At 39.3% G+C, this 21065-nt stretch overlaps 1 protein-coding gene across 1 annotated transcript in view; it reads left to right on the top strand.

Moving 5' to 3' along the window:
- MTHFD1 (methylenetetrahydrofolate dehydrogenase, cyclohydrolase and formyltetrahydrofolate synthetase 1) overlaps positions 1-21065 on the top strand; it is a 66207-nt gene that overhangs the window by 7594 nt on the left and 37548 nt on the right. Inside the window, exons 2-8 of the mRNA XM_037006400.2 lie at positions 5690-5774; positions 11636-11695; positions 12112-12165; positions 13040-13176; positions 13328-13428; positions 15315-15451; positions 16387-16498. Coding sequence (XP_036862295.2) covers positions 5690-5774; positions 11636-11695; positions 12112-12165; positions 13040-13176; positions 13328-13428; positions 15315-15451; positions 16387-16498 — 686 coding nt within the window. The remainder of the gene's footprint in view (positions 1-5689; positions 5775-11635; positions 11696-12111; positions 12166-13039; positions 13177-13327; positions 13429-15314; positions 15452-16386; positions 16499-21065) is intronic.

Below are 21065 nucleotides of genomic sequence, written 5' to 3'. Positions count from 1 at the left end.
ATTAGAAAATTCATTAGAATTTTACTGTGGTTAGTAATTTTCTGGTCATAAGTATCAGGCACTTTACCTATCCCTTCATAGGTCTTTGAGTGAGTTTGAGAGAGAGCAAATGGAAGGATTTTTACATTAAATTTTCACTGGAGCATAAAATTTTCATTTATGTTAAGCTTTCAAATATGTATTTGAGGTGCCTGTTCAGTTTAGTAAATATTTGCAGTAGCTTGTAGTAAAAAAATTTGCAGTAAAAAAGTAATCTTATTTTAAATATCTTATTCTCAAGCATAATAAAATACTGATTAGTTGATTATTCTGCATACTGATACAGCTTTTGCTGTTATATTTATCAGTGAAAACAATCAGTTTCAACAAAAAAGGTAATTTAGTCTTTTAATTTGACTTTAATTAGGAATGTGAAATACATTATTTCTTGAAACACTAGGTGGCCTCACAATCACAATTGTTTTTACAAGGAACTACATGTTTGTTTACTTTTTAATTTGAAGTTTTTTTAAGCAGTATAAAAATTGTAATGAACAAATGAGCTATAACAACAAATGAACAAAATGAAAATAATGCAAATGAAATAAAATATTTGTGTTGTGCTGCATTGCTAAAATCTTACACAAATAATCTCCTTGGAGGGGAAAAAAAGAAATGTTTGTCCTTGCTTAGAAAAGCCCTACATATTGAAGGTGAATGTTTCTGCTTTTTTTCAGATCAGTTACTGAAGGCATATTCTGTGTTCCTTTTGAGAATCATTTTGAGAAGTACACTAAGCTTATGGCTACATTTCAGTGTCTGTTGACTCAAGTAGCTTTATTTTCACGCAGATTTCTTACCCAACCAGCTGGATACCCTTTACTGCATCCTTTGTCTACCCCACAGCTCCTGTTGAAAAGTCTTTGTTGGGTTATATTTTAACAGTGCTTTTTTCTCAGTCATAAAAGGTCCAAAATTTGAAAATAAGCCATCATGTTAAACAATGAATTGTTATTTGTAATTGACTTTTCCAGGAATAATTAAGCAAGACTTTGGGCCAGAGATCTGGGTAACTGTTCAGGGGTATAAGGCTCTCACTAGGACTCTTGAGGGGTAATATGATTCAATAGAGATGACTGGGTTTTTCTACAACTTGTATGTAGGAGAATGGAACTTTGAGAAAACTGGTAGTGATCCAAATGACTCTTGGCCATAGAAATTCAAACACATTTTGACAGGTTGAGCTAGAAATGATTTTCGCCTTGAATTTTGCCACTTAGGGGGAAAAAGGTAACATCAACTTTGCATTTTATTGGCCAGTAGCAGGGTTTTTTCCAGTCTTGGACACTATTAACATTTGGGCTGGATGATTTTTTTGTTGAGAGGGGCTGCCCTGTTTATTGTAGGATATTTCTTTGCACCCCTGGCCTCTACCCACTAGATGCCAGTAGCAACTTACTTAAAACTGCATCTGCACCTGTTCATATCTAATTGGCTATGATTATTTTACTATCTGTGCATGAGGACCAGAGAGGCTTTAATGGTTTACTGCTACTTTGTCTTTCTTACTATGTTCATTGACACTGTAGTATTGATTTCTCCTACATCAAGACTGGGATATGTTTTCCCTTAGATTTTAGAGAATGTTGATGCAGAATGGTGAGATTCTGGCATATGTAGTTCTACTATTCAGAGATCAGGGGTGTTTCTCCAAGTGTCTATTTCTGCCTCACTTTGCCCCAGAATCTTTACCAGGATGTGTAACCGATTGGCCATGGTTAGAAATGCACTTGCGACTCAAAGAAGTTTCTGCTGATTTAGGTTTCAGTGATTTGGAAGTTGTTCTATTATAGCATTTAAACTTTCTGGAAGTAATGAACTATAAAAATTAAAGGTGTTCCCACCATTTAATTTGTCACAGCTGTATAGCCCTAAAGTAAAGATAGATTGAAGAGGGAGTATTGACTTTTCTCTTCATGTTCTTTTTTTGTTTTGTTTTTTTGTTATCATCTTCATGTTCTTTTATAGTTTCTTAACTTCAGGCAAAACTGACACTTGGCTTTCATTATCCCACATTTCATTTTAGAATTTTTCAGTTAGTAGCCGGCCTAGGGAAACAAGGCAAGGGAAAAATTGTAAGAGACTTATGGGAACCTAATTGCAACTGTCTTGAATGTTGTGTTGTGTTTTGTTTGTTCTCACCAAATAGAACTTCCCACATGTTGCTTTAGTGTTCTGGGATGTCTAGTTCTTGCTGATTGTGGTTTATAGGCATTTTTAAATGTCTGTTTTTGATATTCTAGTCAACTCTTTCAATTTGGAAGCTTATCCCTTCTAATGCTAAAAACAGTCCTGCTTCATAGGACAAGTTTAAGGGAGTCAATGATTCCAAGCTATAATTTTTTTAAGAAAAAAAATTGCACACTTAGACCCACTTAAATTATAGCATAGATAGTACAGAACATTTTGTTCATTGTTCTTAATCTTCTGGACTGAAACATTTTCCATCTTTACTGACTTGTACTAGGTTCCCATAGTTTGCCACCTGTGGTGTATAAGTGTTATTTTTATTTGTCCCTAGACTTCTTTCCTCAGATGCTCACTTAACTAGAATCTTTATAAGATTTGGTAAATAATTTTTCATTGTATCAGTATGAAATCTGTTTGTACCTTAAAATTTTGTAGTTGTCAGTCTTTTCAGCTGCATTTTACCAAAAACCTCAGAATCATCTGTAGCGCTGACATTTTCTCTGTGCTTCATGTTAAATATATAGATAATCCAATTACTTCTTGGATCATTCTACCACTGATACTGTAATCCAAACCATTGTCACCTCTGGCCTGGATTTTTGCATTGCAGCAATTTGCTTGTGTCACTGAATCTCACCTTTCCCCCTACAGCCCATTCACAATTCAGCAGCCAGAATAATCCTCCGGAAATGTAAATCCTGTCCTGTCTGCTCTGTTCAAAACCCTTAAATGCCTTCCCACCACATTCTACCTGATCTGGTTACTGCTTCCCCTGGGACCTCTTTTACGCACTCAGGGACTTTGCACTTGCTGTTCTTTCTGCTAATTGGCCCTAGGAAAGCCACAGAATTGGCTTGAATGTGTATAAGAAAGCCTCTCCTCCCTTGCCTACCCCACAGTTATTGAGAGTGTCAGTTTTCCCTCACTATCCCAAAGTAGAGCATTCCTGTGAAACCCTTTGTAAGCTGAAATGATATAAAGCAAAGAAGCAGTTACCAGCCAGTAGGAACCTTAATTTGCTTGGAAAAACATTTTAGTGTCCCCAGATCCAAAAAATAGCCTTTCGGACTTTGATACCTCAAGACACACCTTACTAATGGATGTACAAAATAAATGGACATTGTTGAGGAGGAAGAAATTTCCTCTACTCCTCAAGGTTCTTCTAGCTGGTCTAAGAAGCAGACTGATGTGAGACAGGTATCAGGAGAAAAATACAGAGTTTAATTGCATACATATGGGGATGCTATAGGCATGGGTTCCAAAGACAGGGAAAATGAGGTATATATGTCATCCTGAACCAAAGAAAAGGGGATAGGGATCTGAAACTTCAGAGGAAAAGGGAAGTAATTTATGGGAATATGAAAAGAATGTTTGATAAACGTGTGCGGGCTAACAGAAACAATGGTGGGTTGGAGGGACACAGAGAGGAATATTAACAGACTTAGCCACATCCTTCCCCTGTCTACCACACCTAGTTTACATTATAACATAGTTATCTAAGGTGATAGCCTTCTTGTTAGAGCAGGTCCTCTATCTGAATTCCTTTTATGCAGTTGGGGAATAGGAAGTCAAAGTATCTCTGAGTCTCTTGAGTCTTTTGGACCTTGATGATTCTCAACTCCAAAGTAATCTGCATATCACAGTAGCACATCTTGGGGCAGCCTGCTCTTGGCTGCTACAGCGTAAAGCACCGATTCTCACAGTCATAGCTCAAAGCAATGATGGCCTGATGCTGAGGTGCTGAGTGTGGCTCCCCCTGGAAGGTGCTTGGGGTGCCTGCTGCCTCTATAATTCACTGCAAAATGCTGAATGCTGTTTTCGCTTTTTGACCTTTTTTTTCCATAAAAGCAAAAATTGTCTCCAGATTTCATTTGGTTAGTGAAAACAGGTACTAACATAGGTGTTTGGTAAAATGAAGTGGTGTAACGCAAACTTTCCAAAAAGTGAGGGACCTGTATTGAGCTGTTTTCACTGTTGGTAACTGTTTTTGTCTTACATTGTGTTAGGGGTGATTGGAGTCCCCCCACACACACCCAAGCCAATGGTTTTGTTTGGGTTTGGATCCATTGGGAACTTTTTGCCTTGCCCTTTATGGTTGGAGGCAACCGAGGGGAGAAGAGAGAGTGGAGTACCCAGGCACCACATATGATTGTCATGCAGGGAAACCAGCTAAGGCTGGAACTGCTGGGAGTTACAGCGGCAGCCTAATGCAAACCTGGCAGCACCAGTATTTACTGTTCTCATGTGTCAGAGAAGAATGTGGCCCCTGTTCAAGTTAAATCCCAGTGAAAGGAAATCCAGTGTTCTGTTCATTCTTTGTATTGAGTATTGATTTGAAAAAATAAGGTCACAAGCTAGAAATAAAGTTTTGAAGTCTTAGGTATGACTTCTTTTATCGTTCAAATTCTTACCTTTCGTAGGCTAATTCAGATAATCTATTTCTGGTGATTCCCATGTCTGTTCATATCAGTTGTTTGTAAGGTGTGGAGAATTGCACCTGGGAATAACCGAATGAGAACGAAGGAGAAGATGCTTGCTAATGTCAGTGTATATTTGTATGTCAAGTGTGGTTGAGGTGGCTAAGATGAAGAAAGGCAGATGACAAAACTGGTCCTTCGAGAGAGACAAATCTGTTAAAGTTCATCACTGGCCAAGATTGGACTACTTTGAATGTTTTTTTATGGATGTAATTTAATGTACTTGATGTCCTGTTGCATGGTTGAGAAGCTGTGTGTTTGTAAATTAATTTATCTTTGTTTCACAAGAGGTTATACTTTTAATCTTGTATTAAATTCTTTTATAAGGAAAATGCTTCTGTTAATTAGAATATAATTTGTAAATTCTTACTCACTTTGGAGTGGGATTCATTGATTATCATTCAGCCTTATGTGGATACCTTGTGATCATCTCACTAGGGTAGTTTGAGCAGTAGGAGTGAACTCTAGTTCTTTACTTCAAAATTTTTTCATATAACACTTGGATAATAGAAATGCTGAAAAAGAAGTAGCAGCTTTCCAGAAGTATTGGTCCGAATTTTCATTTGTTCACTGTATGATTTTTTTATTGTATCATTGATATACAATCTTTTATTGGTTTCAAGGATACAATACAGTGGTTCAACAGTTACCATATTATTAAATCCTCCCCCCAACTAGTGTGGTTAGTATCTGTCAGCATAGGAGGATGTTAGGTTCACTGTATGATTTTGAATGCCATCAACTATATCTTTTAAACCACTGTCCCATATCCCATTGCCCAGTCAGTGTCAGTAGGAGTTAGAAAATATCCATGTCTACTTGAGGCCTGGAAAAGAGATATAAAGTTCATGGCACCTACTATACCAGAAAACATCTCTTCAGTGAAGGTATTCTTAATTTAAAAGAGAAGCACATCTAATAATCCACATGTTTATGTGTGCTTGAAACATTAAATGTCAACTTCAACCTTTCCTTTTCTCTAGACAAATAAAGGAGAGACTGAAGAACCAAGTCGCTCAGATGAAGGAGCAAGTACCGGGTTTCACACCAGGCCTGGCGGTTTTACAGGTATTATGATAGTGTGTTTCCACTAATACTGTCTTTTCTCAATCTTCCAGTAACACTTACAAACAAGAACTTCAGCCTCTCCCTCTCTGGTTTCTTTTGTTTGTGTGAAACCTCGTACCTTTTCAGTTTTCTTTGTGGGCTGCACCTCCTTAGCTCAGCTTCTCCAAGTTGGTGTGTCCTGTGCCCCTGCTGTTCTCTGGTGTTCCCTTCCCCTAGTTAAGTGTCTCTTAAACTTTGGTCTTAGGACTCCTTGACACTCTTAAAAATTTAAGATCTTAAGGAGCTTTTGATTATATGGCTTTATCCATTAATATTTACAGTATTAGAAATTAAAAATAAGTTTAAAAATATTTATACATTTAAAAATGCCAGTAGTAAGCTCATTATATGTGAGCATAAGTAACATTTTTATGAAAAAATAACTTTTAGAAAACAAAATTTAGTGAGAAGTGGGGCATTATTTTAACATTTTTGGAAAACTCTTTACTGTGTAGCTTAATAGAAGATAGCTGGAGTCTCACCTACTTCTGCATTCAATCTCTTGACGTATGCTAGTTTGATTAAAATATATGAAGAAAATTTGGCCTCATACAGACCAGACCAGTGTAGCAGTAAAAGGAAGAGTTTTTTTTAATAGTCTTCCTGGATAATTGTGGATATTTTTCTTTCATACCACTCCAGGACTCAATAAGTAAACTTTTTAAAGGTAGTTGCAGTGTGGAATCTGAAACTGTATTAGTGAACTTTCATACTTTGTTACATGAAAATCCATTGTTTTATGTTGCAGTTTACATGGATGTTTACTCATATACGGTTTTGTTGTGTCCTTCATTCCTCATTTTGAAAGTAATGTTCACAGAATTATGTAGATCTTCCAAATTTTAACACATTTCACATTATGTGTTGTAAAAAAATCATAATGATTAATACTACCAATGAACTCATCAGAAAAGCCTTTAAATATTGACAGGAATGGATGTAAAATTCTAATTTTCACTTGAGAGTTCAGATTTTATTACTGGCAACAAATACTGTTAGTTACTTTCCTTGATATAGCAGGCTCACTTTGTCCAATTTTGAGAAAATATTTGCCAAATATTCATTCCCGAATAATCGTTGCTCGTCAGTGTACTTCCAGGTGAAGATGATGGGTCATTTGGAACCACTGCTGGTTCAGCTGGCAAGGCGAGAGAGCACAAGGGCTTTCTGGGTGATGGCCATCTGTGTGAGGCAGAAGTGCTATATGAGTACCTCCCGGTTCTTTAGCTGGGATATTAAGAGACATGTGCACAAGGTTTGAGTTTTAATAAAACTAATTTTTACTGCTTCATCAAGAGCACTTCTAAGTGCAGTTAGCACCTGTTTTTATAGAGATGATGTGGCAGTGAAGGATACCCTTGGGAGTTAGTGTAGGTTGGTGCCATTGTCTTAAAGTATGCTAAATCAGCAGCAGTCTTACCACTATTTTTGCAGCCTCAGTACAGATGTCAATATAGTGGAAAAGGCAAATGACAGCACAGTATCAGTATGCAAGTAGTTTGTCACTCAAAGATCTTCTGAAAGGGTCTTGGGGTTCCCCCAAGAGTATGTGAACCACCCTTTGGGAACCATTGCCCTAGGTGGTTTCATCTGGTCCCAAATGTCAACTGTAGATCAGTAACTTCTAAACTTAGATCTAAGTTCTAGATTCTGGGTTTCTAGGATACCACTCTACCTTTCCTTCTCAGATCTTTGCTTGCTCTTGATATTCCTGTTACCTGAACCATTTGACTGCCTCAGGGCTCAGCCCTCAGACCTTTTCCCACCTTATTGTTTCCCTAAGTGAGCTCAGCCAGTGCAGTAGCTACACAGGAGAATACACAGTCCTCATTTAGGCCTCTATGCTCTTCCCAGAGCATGAGATTCCCCCAATAAGAGACCTTCAATAAATTGGTAGGAGGCATTCAATAAAGATTTGTCTTATAGGCAAATGTAAAATGAATGTTTGAAGGGTTGATTTGGATGACAGGAAACTGCTAACTTGCATTTGAGAGGCCCTTTAGAAACTCCTGCTTCCTCACTTTACATTTCTCTCCATATGTATGTCTCCACGTACATCATTTAATCCCTTTCCAAGTTCTGTTCCCTGTTCCAAGAATTTCAGACTAAATAGTACTGAAATATTTTCCGCCCTTGCTGTTCATTATCTGAGAGGCCTTAGCTGAGCAGCAGCACAGAAGGCCTGTTCTGCCTGGTGTGTGCTCTGCTGGGTGGGCTTTCTTTTTTCTCAAAGGACTAAAAATTAAAGGTATATGGTGTGGGTGTACACTCGGTACATTGGGGGACCAGTTATTTCTTGGCTTATTCTTGTGAATTGTTTGTTGTAGAAGGACTAAATGTCAGAGGCAATAAATCTGTTTCTGTAAACCTTTCTTCAGCAATACTGGGATTTCTTTTAAGCTTGACTTCCAAACTTGTATTTTAAATTTATTGATTGCAAGTGGTTTTGTTACATAAACACTGTTCTGCCCCTTGTCTTCTATGTCCTTGCCAATAAAACGGTGGTAGAATATTTTAATCTTGCACTTTAGCACCAGAGTCAACATCCTTCTGTGATGCAAGGCTTACATACTATGTTGTAATCACATCCCTGCTGCCTCAGACCTCTTGTTTTTTCCATCCTGCTGACTGGCATCACTATCTTCCCACATTCAAACCAGAAATTTGAGATTATCTCTTTAGGATCTCTCTCTCTCTCTCACTTTCCACATCCCTTTAGAGACTATTGTGGTATTGATTCTGCCTCTCATAAGCTCTTGGAATCTGTTCCCTCTTTCGATTTCTGCTGCTCCCACTCCCTGGACCTGCACACCATGCTACAGTTTGCCTGCTTACAGGTTTTAGGGTTCTGCTCTGGATGCTTCCAGACTCATTTTAACTGCAGTTGCAGCCCTTGTCAAAATGCAAATCTAATCACAATTCTTCCAACCACACCCACTCCACATCCTTTACAGATGACAGTACTGCTTATATGTCTACTGCATTCCAAATGATCTGTATATAATTCTAGTTCTGATTTTTATACTGGCCCTCAGAGGTGGAAACTATCTCCTAATAGGTACAATAGCTGATGCTCAGAGGTCTCAGGTAGCTTGCCGAAAGCCACAGTCAGGAAGGGACTAAGATTGGGATATGAACCCAGGTCTGTTTCTCCCCAAAAACCATGTGCTTTTTCCCTTTTTACTCTAATTGATTAGCATTGCATTTAAGGGTATTCATGATCTGACCCAGGTATGTATACCTAAAAGTTGAAATTAAAAAAAAAAATGAATTGGTTAAACTTCCCAAATAACTGACTGTTTAATTAAGGAAATTAAGACTTGACTTTTCATTATAAGAGATACAAATGAGGTTGTATATTTTTATCCCTTTAGCACATAAAACACTTTAATTATTATTAATATAATAACTAACACTTGCTTCCTGCCAGGAACTATTCAAAGTGCTTTGGGCATAGTAACTCATTCAGTCCTCCAAAGAAGACATGGAAAAACAAAATTAGTAAACTGAGCTGGCCTGAATTTCTACAAAAGGTTCTTGAAACAGAAAGAAAACTAAAGAGTAGATCATTACCCAAGATATTTTATGGTGTGGAGCAGGGATCAGTAATCTGACTCACGTCTAAATCTGCCCAGGTTGTTAAGGGTTAAAAAAAAGGCAGAAGAAGAATGTGTGACAGAGTATGTGGCCTGATAAACCTAAAATGTATATCCCTTTACAGAAACAGTTTGCAGGCTCCTGGTATTTAAAAAGAAATTTGTCCCTAACTCATTCTGGTATAGGACCTTTTTAACGTGATGTAATTCACCTCCTTCAAAGCAGAAATTAGCATTCCTGATAAAATGCTTAAGTGATTTTCTTGATAAACTGTAATAGGATTAAGATTTGAAGCCTGGGAAACCAGTCTTCCACCCACCCACTTGACTGTCAGTCAAGAATCCACTGTTCTTCAGTTAAATATCTTTTTTCATCTAGTCTAGCAAGGATTGTATAACCATTTGTCCCTGTAAAATGCCTGTCTGAGAGTCTTTGAGTCTTTGAGTCTTTGAGTAGTCTTTGAGGGCTTTTCCTTTGCATGAAGATTATAATAAAACTTTGATATATGCTGCTAACTGTAACTGTTAAGCTTTCTTTTTAAACTCATGGCAGTTTTGAAGTTTTAAAAAATTTCTTCAGAAACATTCAGACAGAAAGGGTCAACAGGAGGCTTCAGACCTCTCTTCTGTAACATGAGATGCTGAAGATGGCATCGCTGAAGGCAAATGTCATGACTCCCAGTTTAGCCCAGTGAGGCCTTTCAAGTGCAAAGACAGCAGAAAATATTTTCAAATACACATAGACTCAGAAAAATGCCCACATATCTTTCCTGGAGAAGTGACTGACAGCTGCATTTTGGCAACCTGACAGATGAATCAAGATAAACTGTAGAACAGAGAAGCTGTGATTTAAAGAGGAACTGGCAGTGAGCAATAAAACCATTTAATCTCAGAATTAAGTCTAAACAACAAATTGTAGTTATAAATATTAGTGATAATGTAACAAGCCAATACTCTGTATGTAGAACCACCTCCTTTCCTACTTTGATCTAAAAATTCTAGAGTATATTAATATAGTAAATGAATAAGAAAATGGCCAAAGAAGAAACACGAGAGGCACTATAATTCTAGTGAAGCCATTGGAAGCAACTAATATTGTGTATTAGGTGCAAATAATCCATAGAAAAATCAGATCCTTCAAAGGGCTCATCTGGCTCCCTTAAAATTCAAATTAGAACTGGCAAAACTGAGAACTACCTGTGCAAAGGACACCTGAAGCTAAGAGGTGAAACCAAGGGGACGTTCCTGTAAAGCATCAACCTGACAAGGACTGGAGATACTGTTACTAAGGCTTCTTTCTCTGTGGTTGTCCTGTTAAAAGGAGCCATGTGTCAGTTATCTTTAGTATCAAGGGAGCTACCATTTTTCCCTTGGCAGTTTTGAGTGAAGCCAAACTTACTGTGGCATATCCACCCTGAAAGACTATTTTGACCTTGAAAAAGATAAATGTCAAGTAGAAGAACATGGAAAAATATTTATAAAGTAAAATTTTACAGATAAATGGTTACCATGAAAAACTATAAATATGTTTGTGATTAAAGAAACAGAGTGAACATAGTGAGACCTAGCAAGGTGGCTCAAAGGATTTGGTTTCTGTGTCACATGTTCCTCTCTGTCTTGATGGCAGCAGACTGCCTTCAGTCTCGAATTAGCCGTTTGTTCTGTGTAAGCTAGAATTAGGTCCACCAGGCTGTTTCTCTTCTGGGTGTGGTTAGGCCCAAGAGCTTTCCACTGCCTCTAGGGGAGGGAGGGAGGGAGAGAGAGAGAGGGAGAGAGAGAGAGAGAGAGAGAGAGAGAGAGAGCGAGCGCAGAATGTGCTCTCGGGGTGTTCCTGCCTCTCAGCTTGAGTGTCCTTGGCGGATGGCAGTTCCACAGCAGCCCTATCCTTCTGGTGTGTCAGTTCAGTGGCGAGCAGGAACTCGTATTTCAGGCAGGCCTGTAGCACCCTCGCTTAGTTTTCAAGGCAGGTGCAGATGCTCTCTACTTTTTCTTTTCACCTGGCTTGTTCAATGGGAATTAGGTGGGGCTTCTTGGAGGCGGGGTTGGTGATACTACCTGTGTTCACATTTCTGTCTTAACCCAGCATTCTCCTTATTCTGTTACAGTTCTCTGCAGCAAGAGCCTCATGATTAAACCTTTCTTTTATCAAAACTAAAAGTTTAGAAGCCTTTCTGTTGCACTTTGTTTTTCCCTAATTGTCTGATTTGCATGTATTTATTATTCTAGGTTGGCAACAGAGACGAGTCCAATGTTTATATAAATTTGAAGCTGAAGGCTGCTGAAGAGGTAAATCTTATAGCAGGGGTTCTGTCACCCCCACCCCCGGTCCTGCTAGTTACCCCTTGTCCTTTTGTGCCCCTCCCCATAAGAACTTTTATCACTCACAGCAGACTTGAGTTTATCTATTTTGTAAGTCAGAAATGGGTGCCTCAGAGCTGTGGCCTCTGGTTTGCTCTTGAATGTTTTCTAATTAATGATCTGCTTACTTCTCAAAGAGCAGAAATAGTGGATATAAATTGCTCAAGTACAGGGTGACAGTTAACAACTGATGAATGGGTTAAAATGAGAGACTTAAGTCCTCAGTCCGCAGGAGGTCTGGATGGTGACCGTGCTGGGTTTGTTTTAGTCCTGTCTGCACAAGAAAAGGGCCCATGTCTTACGTTGCCTTGCCATATATCTGTTTCAAATGTTCATTTTTGCAGATTGGAATTAAAGCCACTCACATTAAGTTACCAAGAACAGCCACAGAATCTGAGGTAAGCTGTGAAGAACTGACTGCTAAGAGGGTGGCTGAAGTGCTTTCCTCTGGGTTTGGTTTAGTGGGATTTTACGAACTGAGGCATTCAGCGTAGCAACGACCTCCAGATAATTCTTCCTGGACAGACTCTGCCCCTGGAAATCTCTGAAGGTACCCGCGGAGGAAAGGTGCAGCCCTAGGGTGTGTGTGTTCGGCAATAGGAGTGTGATTGCCCCATCGCTTGCTTCAGATCACCTGCGATGTTCATTGAAAAAGGATCCTTGGCCTATAGTTGTCTGAATTTTAAAAACCAAATGTGTATTCCATTTATATGATGATCAAGAATAGGGTGAACAAATCATTGGTGGTTAGAACTGTGGTTGCCTGTAGGTAGGGGGATTAACTGTGAAGGGGCAGGAGGGGAAAAAGAACTTTCTGAGGTCATGGAAATGTCCTAATTGTGCACCATCCAGTAAGGTAGCCACCAGCCCCATGTGGCCGTATAATTAACGTGAAATGAAATTTGAAATTCAGTTCCTCATTTGAACTAGCCGCATTTCAAGTATTCAGTCAGTAGCCACCACTGTACTGTAAGTACAATGTAAGTACACCATTTCGGTAGTCACAAAAAGTCTTCACTTGGATGATGGTAACAGGGACATTGTTGAAGGTTTTAGCTCTCTTCTTTGGCAGATTTCTTACCAGACACCTAAAGATTACATTCTATGTAATATAACATCACTTTCAGGATTCAAGGGGAGGTACATTCTGAGAGGACTAACTATAGTTAGACTTGGGGAGAAATGGCACAACCTGACTTCTGACTTGGGAAGTGTTTCTTCACCCTTTTGATTTCTGTGTGGTATATAAATTATATGTGGTATTATTTTTAGGTGTTAAAGTATGTTACATCTTTGAATGAAGACAACACTGTACATGGGTTCATAGTGCAGCTACCCTTAGATTCAGAGAATCCAGTTAACACTGAAGCTGTGGTCAATGCTATTGTACCTGAGAAGGATGTGGATGGGTGAGTATGGCTTGGCTTTTACCCTATGGCATTGAATGTTTCCAATTATAATGTGTTTCTATTTTGGAAACAAACCTCTATATATGTACCTCTGAAGAGTGAAGAGATCTAATTACTCTTATTCCCACCTTCATTACTTTCATTGTTTTAGATTGACTAGCATCAGTGCTGGAAAACTTGCTAAAGGTGACCTAAATGACTGTTTCATCCCATGTACATCTAAAGGATGCTTGGAACTCATCAAAAAGACAGGTAACAACGAGCAGACAAAAACAAAGCACCATTTCTTGGAGCCTGGTCTTGACACATGGAGGTATAGAGGAGGGACACTGCGCGCTCTACCTAAATGGGCTTGATTGGCACAAAGACCTGTATGCTGGGGCTTTACCTAAATGACCAGTTTTCTCAACACCCCTATGAAGTAGGTACTGTTATTGTGCAATAGCTGAAAAAACAAGCACACAGAGATTATCTTGTCTAAGAGGTGGCAGAACCACAATTTGAATTCAGGGTTATTTGAGGTCAAATCAGTATATTTTTTGTGGGGGGAGAAAAACTTAAATGGTAATAAGAATTCAGAATAGTTTGTAAGAGTACAGAGTGAAAAGTCTTTACCCCGAAATGGGCACCAAGTCTCCATACTAGTTCTAGGACTAGACAGGTGGCTGGCAATGGATCTTTTGAACAGCTGGACTTACCACCCATTACCTAGGCAGCATCTTAGTATTTTAATTTTATCATGAATACTTCTGGCAGAGGTTGTTTTTATAAGGAAGCCTATTTAGAGGAAGTAGGTCAGAAAGTTTCAAGTGGAAAGTGTTGGCCAATGTAAATGAAAATTTTCTGTGGTTGGCAAGAAAAGGTCAAGCTTTGAGCCTTGGGACAGCTATTACTGTTTAGTCCTACAGCTAAATTTATATGCTACAGCATATTTAGCAAACAGTGTGTTACATCGCAATAAAAACAAATCCCATGAGCCACAGCAGCTGTAGGCTTCCCATTTCCTCTTAGTGATAGTTAAGTGATCATTTGTCCTAATTCAGCTTCAAGTCCTTCGCTCAATCTTAAAAGGTATAGTAAGGTACCTTTAAATACTTCAGACTTTGAGGGCTTTACTTATATTTGTTCATGATACTAGCATTATATAGAAGCTTATCTTTTTTAGATAAAATTAATGTTAGGCAAGAAGCAATTTAAACACAAACCACCTCAAGCAAGAGTCCACTTAAGTCTGGCTGGGTGAAGGGGGCTCAGGTGGAGTCCTCAGGACCTTATCTCTGCTTGCTTCTGTGAATGAGCTCGGTGGCTTCAAGTAGCTCCAGCCTCCTTCCATCACCATCTCTGTTGAATAGAGTACATCAGTCCTGGAAGAACTTGGGATAGTGCCAGAAGAATAGATGCTGAATAAACAAAAAGAAAGCTTTCTAATACAAAGTTCCCTTTTGACTTGGCCATAAATAACCCTATGGCTGAGGCGTTATGCCAGAAGAGAAATTTGGATGAGGAACTGTGTAAATAAACTTAGCAAATCTGGAAAGAATTACTGATAACTGATCTAATTTCCATCACTTCCCTTCACCTCACTACACACACCCTATTTGTTAGAACTATTTTCCCATGTAATTTTATCTGATGTCTTCTTCCATATGGCTGTTTAGCTGTATGTCAAGGTTTCTTTTTTGAGTGTAGGTTTTCTTCCCACTCTCTTATGACTCAAGGAATGGCTCTTGGCTTAAGCTGCTCCCAAAAATCCACAGCAAGGATATTAAGTACAAGTCCTAGTTTGTAGTGGAAACCCTGTAGTTGAGATAGTATCAAGAAATAATTTAAAAAAAATTTTTTATTAAGGTATTATTGATATACACTCTTACGAAGGTTTCACATGAAAAAACAATGTGGTTACTACATTTACCCATATTCTCAAGTCCCCACCCATACCCCAATGCAGGGACTGTCCATCCGTATAGTAAGATGCTACAGATTCACTGTTTGCCTCACAAAAGAATGTTTTTAGAAACATTTCCATTTGATGCTAAGAGCATTTTTTTGTGCACTTGTTCTGAATTTTCCCATTTAGATGGCCTGTGAAGGAGGGCAGGCTCCCCTAGTTCTCTGAGGCACTCTTGCTTTTCTTTCAGGGGTGCAGATTGCTGGGAAGCATGCTGTGGTGGTTGGGCGCAGTCAAATAGTCGGTGCCCCAATGCATGCCTTGCTTCTGTGGAACCATGCCACAGTGACCATCTGTCACTCCAAGACTGCCAATCTAAGTGAGGAGGTAAACGGTCCAGAGTGGAAGGTGCTGTGTGTGTGTGTGTGTGTGTGTGTGTGTGTGTGTGTGTGTGTGTGTGTGTGTGTGTGTGTGTGTGTGTGTGTCTGTGTGTCTGTGTGTGTGTCTGTGTGTGTGCGTGCACACACATGCACGTGTGGTGGAATTTTCTCACCTAATGGGAATAGCTAACATTTAAGTGTAGAAACTGCCATGTACTCTGTCTTAATCTTATTTAACTCCTGTAACAATTCTACAATTCTTGTCTCATTTTACAAGATGAAGAAACAAATTAAAATTAAAAGTTTGCCCAAGTTATACAGATTTTGTTCTGATCATATTCTTTTTACACCAGTCTACTTCAGGGAGATTAGCAGTATCAGAAATGGTGTTGACCCCTGACAGCCAGTCCCCAGATGCATAACCGTGGTGGCCTCAGAGGTAGAGGTGCTCCAGAGGGGGATGTGAACAGTGGTCCTGTGACATCTTTTATAGCTTGTTCTTGACCCCTGCATCCAGTTCCTGAGCCCAATTCTCTCATGTATACATCCCTACCAACAGTGCAGTCTGACAGACTCAGCACCTTCTCTTTTAATTCTCCCAAAGCAGTTCTCTGCAGAAGGTGGCAGTCCCCACATTCCATAGGAGAGGGAGCAGTCTTCAGATGTTGCGTAATGAAGCCTGTGGCCCCAAGCCTGTGCTTCTCCCTATCCTGCAGGTTCTCGTCAAGGTCCCCATTTGGTAAATGTCATAAAAGGGAAGCTTTTTGGCATGTGTGGGAATCAGTGCATCATATGAAGAGCTGTCAGAGATGCTGTGTGGCTGCATAAAATGGCTGATGACAATGAAGAATTTCATGCAGAGCTTAGGGATGCCTTTGTACTGTTCAATTTTTTTTTTTTATGTTTCATTTAATTTCTGAAGTCAAAACCCTTTTTTCTTAGGTAAATAAAGGTGACATTCTGGTGGTGGCAGCTGGTCAGCCTGAAATAGTGAAAGGGGAGTGGATCAAACCCGGGGCAGTGGTCATCGACTGTGGAATCAATTATGTCCCAGGTGAGTGTTGCTGGAGGAGGAGGAAGGTGGTTTTGGGGGTGGGCCGGTCCGAGGAAGATGTCTCTGTAGCCAGGGGAAGCCTAAGTGAGAACCCGCTGCCCTGCTTTAGGCCTGAAGCACAAAGGCTCTGAGTGAGCAGCCTGCCCGTGGCTGCCTGCCTCGGCAACAGTAGGTGGCCTAGTTGCCACCAGGAGTCCAGTTGGCCTGATGGCAGAACCTGTGATTTTAGCCACTGTGCTGTGCAGGTCCCAACATGACTTCAGGCTGGGAGAGGCTGGGAGAGGGGATAAGAGGGAGATCTCACTCTGTCTTCCTGTAGGGACCACCCTTTATTTTAGCAAAGGATGGATGGATTTAAAATACAGTGTGATCTTTGCAGAGTGCTTTGAGACTCTAGAAGAGGACCTCATCCTGCCAAGAGCCCCCTAGGAGGGCTTTGCAGAGATGTCTGACCTGGGACCGGCCTTATAGTCATGGCCACAGCTGTTCTCGACACCTCACCCCTGAGTTACTCTCACTCCCTGTGTTGATTACTGACGTCACCATTCTTCCTACCACAGCTCTGAAAGCTTTTAGTTTCCCTTCCAATCATTCCCTAAATAGGATCCTTTTTTTTTTTTTTCAAATTTGGTATTGAATGACTTTTTATTTGAGATTAATATTTAGTCCATTTTTCTAACTGTTTCATGCATGCGGTCCTTTTTTTTTAATTTTTTTTATTTTGGTATCATTAATCTACAATTACATGAAGGACATTATGTTTACTAGGCTCCCCTCTTCACCAAGTCCCCCCCACATCCCCATTCACAGTCAGTGTCCGTCAAAATAGTAAAATGCTGTAAAATCACTAATTGTCACCAAGTTCACAATCACTGTCCTTCAACATAGTAAGATGCTGTAAAATCACTACTTATCTTTGTGTTGCACAGCCCTCCCTGTGCCCCCCCAACACTATACATGCTAATCGTAATGCCCCCTTTCTTTTCTTCCCGCCCTTATCCCTCCCTTCCCACCCGTCCTCCCCAGTCCCTTTCCCTTTGGTAACTATAGTCCATTCTTGCATTCTGTGCTTCTGCTGCTGTTTTGTTCCTTCAGTTTTCTTTTGTTCTTATACTCCACATATGAGTGAAATCATTTGGTACTTGTCTTTTTCCGCCTGGCTTATTTCACTGAGCATAATACCCTCTAGCTCCATCCATGTTGTTGTGAATGGTATGATTTGTTTTTTTCTTACAGCTGAGTAATATTCCATTGTGTATATGTACCACATCTTCTTTATCCATTCATCTACTGATGGACATTTAGGTTGCTTCCATATCTTGGCTATTGTAAACAGTGCAGCAATAAACATAGGGGTACATCTGTCTTTTTCAAAGTGGAGTGCTGCATTCTTAGGGTAAATTCCTAGGAGTGGAATTCCTGGGTCAAATGGTATTTCAATTTTTAGCATTTTGAGGAACCTCCATACTGCTTTCCACAATGGTTGAACTAATTTACATTCCCACTAGCAGTGTAGGAGGGTTCCCCTTTCTCCACAACCTTGCCAACATTTGTTGTTGTTTGTCTTTTGGATGGTAGCCATCCTTACTGGTTTGAGGTGATATCTCATTGTGGTTTTAATTTGCATTTCTCTGATGACTAGCGATGTGGAGCATCTTTTCATGTGTCGGTTGGCCATCTGATTTTCTTCTTTAGAGAACTGTCTATTCAGCTCCTCTGCCCATTTTTTAATTGGATTATTTGCTTTTTGTTTGTTGAGGTATGTGAGCTCTTTATAAATTTTGGATGTTAACCCTTTATCGGATCTGACATTTATGAATATATTCTCCCATACTGTAGGGTGGCAGTTTTGTTCTATTGATGGTGTCCTTTGCTGTACAGAAGCTTTTCAGCTTGATATAGTCCCACTTGTTCATTTTGCTTTTGTTTCCCTTGCCCGAGGAGATATGTTCATGAAGAACTTGCTCATGTTTATGTCCAAGAGATTTTGGCCTATGTTTTTTTCTAAGAGTTTTATGGTTTCAAGACTTACATTCAGATCTTTGATCCATTTTGAATTTACGTTTGTGTATGGGGTTAGACAGTGATCCAGTTTCATTCTCTTACATGTAGTTGTCCAGTTTTGCCAGCACCATCTGTTGAAGAGGCTGTCATGTCCCCATTGTATGTCCATGGCCCCTTTATCGAATATTAGTTGACCATATACGTTTGGGTTAATGTTTGGAGTCTCTATTCTGTTCCATTGGTCTGTGGCTCTGTTCTTGTGCCAGTACTAAATTGTCTTGATTACTGTGGCTTTGTAGTAGAGCTTGAAGTTGTGGAGTGAGTCGTCCCCCCCCTACTTTATTCTTCCTTCTCAGGATTGCTTTAGCTATTCGGGGTCTTTGGTGTTTCCATATGAATTTTTGAACTATTTGTTCCAGTTCATTGAAGAAAGCTGTTGTTAATTTGATAGGGATTGCATCAAATATGTATATTGCTTTGGGCAGGATGGCCATTTTGATGATATTAATTCTTCCTAGCCAAGAGCATGGGATGAGTTTCCGTTTGTTAGTGACCTCTTTAATTTCTCTTAAGAGTGTCTTATAGTTTTCAGGGTATACGTCTTTCACTTCCTTGGTTAGGTTTATTCCTAGGTATTTTATTCTTTTTGATGCAATTGTGAATGGAATTGTCTTCCTGATTTCTCTTTCTATTAGTTTATTTTAGTGTATAGGAAAGCCACAGATTTCTGTGTGTTGATTTTGTATCCTGCAACTTTGCTGAATTCCGATATTAGTTCTAGTAGTTTCGGAGTGGAGTTTTTAGGGTTTTTTATGTACAATATCATGTCATCTGCAAATAGTGACAGTTTAACTTCTTCTTTACCAATCTGGATTCCTTGTATTTCATTGTTTTGTCTAATTGCCGTGGATAGGACCTCTAGTACTATGTTGAATAACAGTGGGGAGAGTGGACATCCCTGTCTTGTTCCTGATCTCAGAGGAAAAGCTTTCATCTTCTCGCTGTTCAGTGTGATGTTGGCTGTGGGTTTATCATATATGTCCTTTATTATGTTGAGGTACTTGCCCTCTATTCCCATTTTGTTGAGAGTTTTTATCATGAATGGATGTTGAATTTTACCGAATGCTTTTTCAGCATCTATAGAGATGATCATGTGGTTTTTGTCTTTCTTTTTGTTGATGTGGATGATGTTGATGGATTTTCGAATGTTGTACCATCCTTGCATCCCTGGGATGAATCCCACTTGGTCATGGTGTACGATCCTTTTGATGTATTTTTGAATTCGATTTGCTAATATTTTGTTGAGTATTTTTGCATCTACATTCATCAGGGATATTGGTACGTAGTTTTCTTTTTTGGTGGAGTCTTTGCCTGGTTTTGGTGTTAGGGTGATGTTGGCTTCATAGAATGAGTTTGGGAGTATTCCCTCCTCTTCTATTTTTTGGAAAACTTCAAGGAGAATGGGTGTTATGTCTTCTCTGTATGTCTGATAAAATTCCGAGGTAAATCCATCTGGCCCAGAGGTTTTGTTCTTGGGTAGTTTTTTGATTACTGATTCAATTTCATTGCTGGTAATTGGTCTGTTTAGATTTTCTGTTTCTTTCTGGGTCAGTCTTGGAAGGTTGTATTTTTCTAAGAAGTTGTCCATTTCTCCTAGGTTTTCCAGCTTGTTAGCATATAGGTTTTCATAGTACTCTCTAATAAATCTTGGTATTTCTGTGGGGTCCGTCGTGATTTTTCCTTTCTCGTTTCTGATTCTGTTGATGTGTGTTGACTCTCTTTTTCTCTTAATAAGTCTGGCCAGAGGCTTATCTATTTTGTTTATTTTCTCGAAGACCCAGCTCTTGGTTTCATTGATTTTTTTCTATCGTTTTATTCTTCTCAATTTTATTTATTTCTCCTCTGATCTTTATTTTGTCCCTCCTTCTGCTGACTTTAGGCCTCATTTGTTCTTCTTTCTCCAATTTCGATAATTGTGACATTAGAACATTCATTTGGGATTGTTCTTCCTTCTTTAAATATGCCTGAATTGCTATATACTTTACTCTTAAGACTGCTTTTGCTGTATCCCACAGTAGTTGGGACTTTGTGTTGTTGTTGTTTGTTTCCATATATTGCTGGATCTCCATTTTGATCTGGTCATTGACCCATTGATTATTTAGGAGCATATTGTTAAGCCTCCATGTGCTTGTGAGCCTTTTTGCTTTCTTTGTACAGTTTATTTCTAGTTTTATGCCTTTGTGGTCTGAAAAGTTGGTTGGTAGGATTTCAATCTTTTGGCATTTACTGAGGCTCTTTTTGTGGCCTAGTATGTGGTCTATTTTGGAGAATGTTCCATGTGCATTTGAGAAGAATGTGTATCCTGTTGCTTTTGGATGTAGAGTTCTGTAGCTATCTATTAGGTCCATCTGTTCTAATGTGTTGTTCAGTGCCTCTGTGTCCTTACTTATTTTCTGTCTGGTGGATCTGTCCTTTGGAGTGAGTGGTGTGTTGAAGTCTCCCAGAATGAATGCATTGCATTCTATTTCCTCCTTTAATTCTGTTAGTATTTGTTTCACATATG

The sequence above is a fragment of the Manis javanica genome, chromosome 8 (genome assembly GCF_040802235.1).
Source record: "Manis javanica isolate MJ-LG chromosome 8, MJ_LKY, whole genome shotgun sequence".
NCBI lineage: Eukaryota > Metazoa > Chordata > Mammalia > Pholidota > Manidae > Manis > Manis javanica.
Note: the sequence above shows the minus strand (reverse complement) of the source record. Positions and strands in the feature narration are given on the sequence as shown.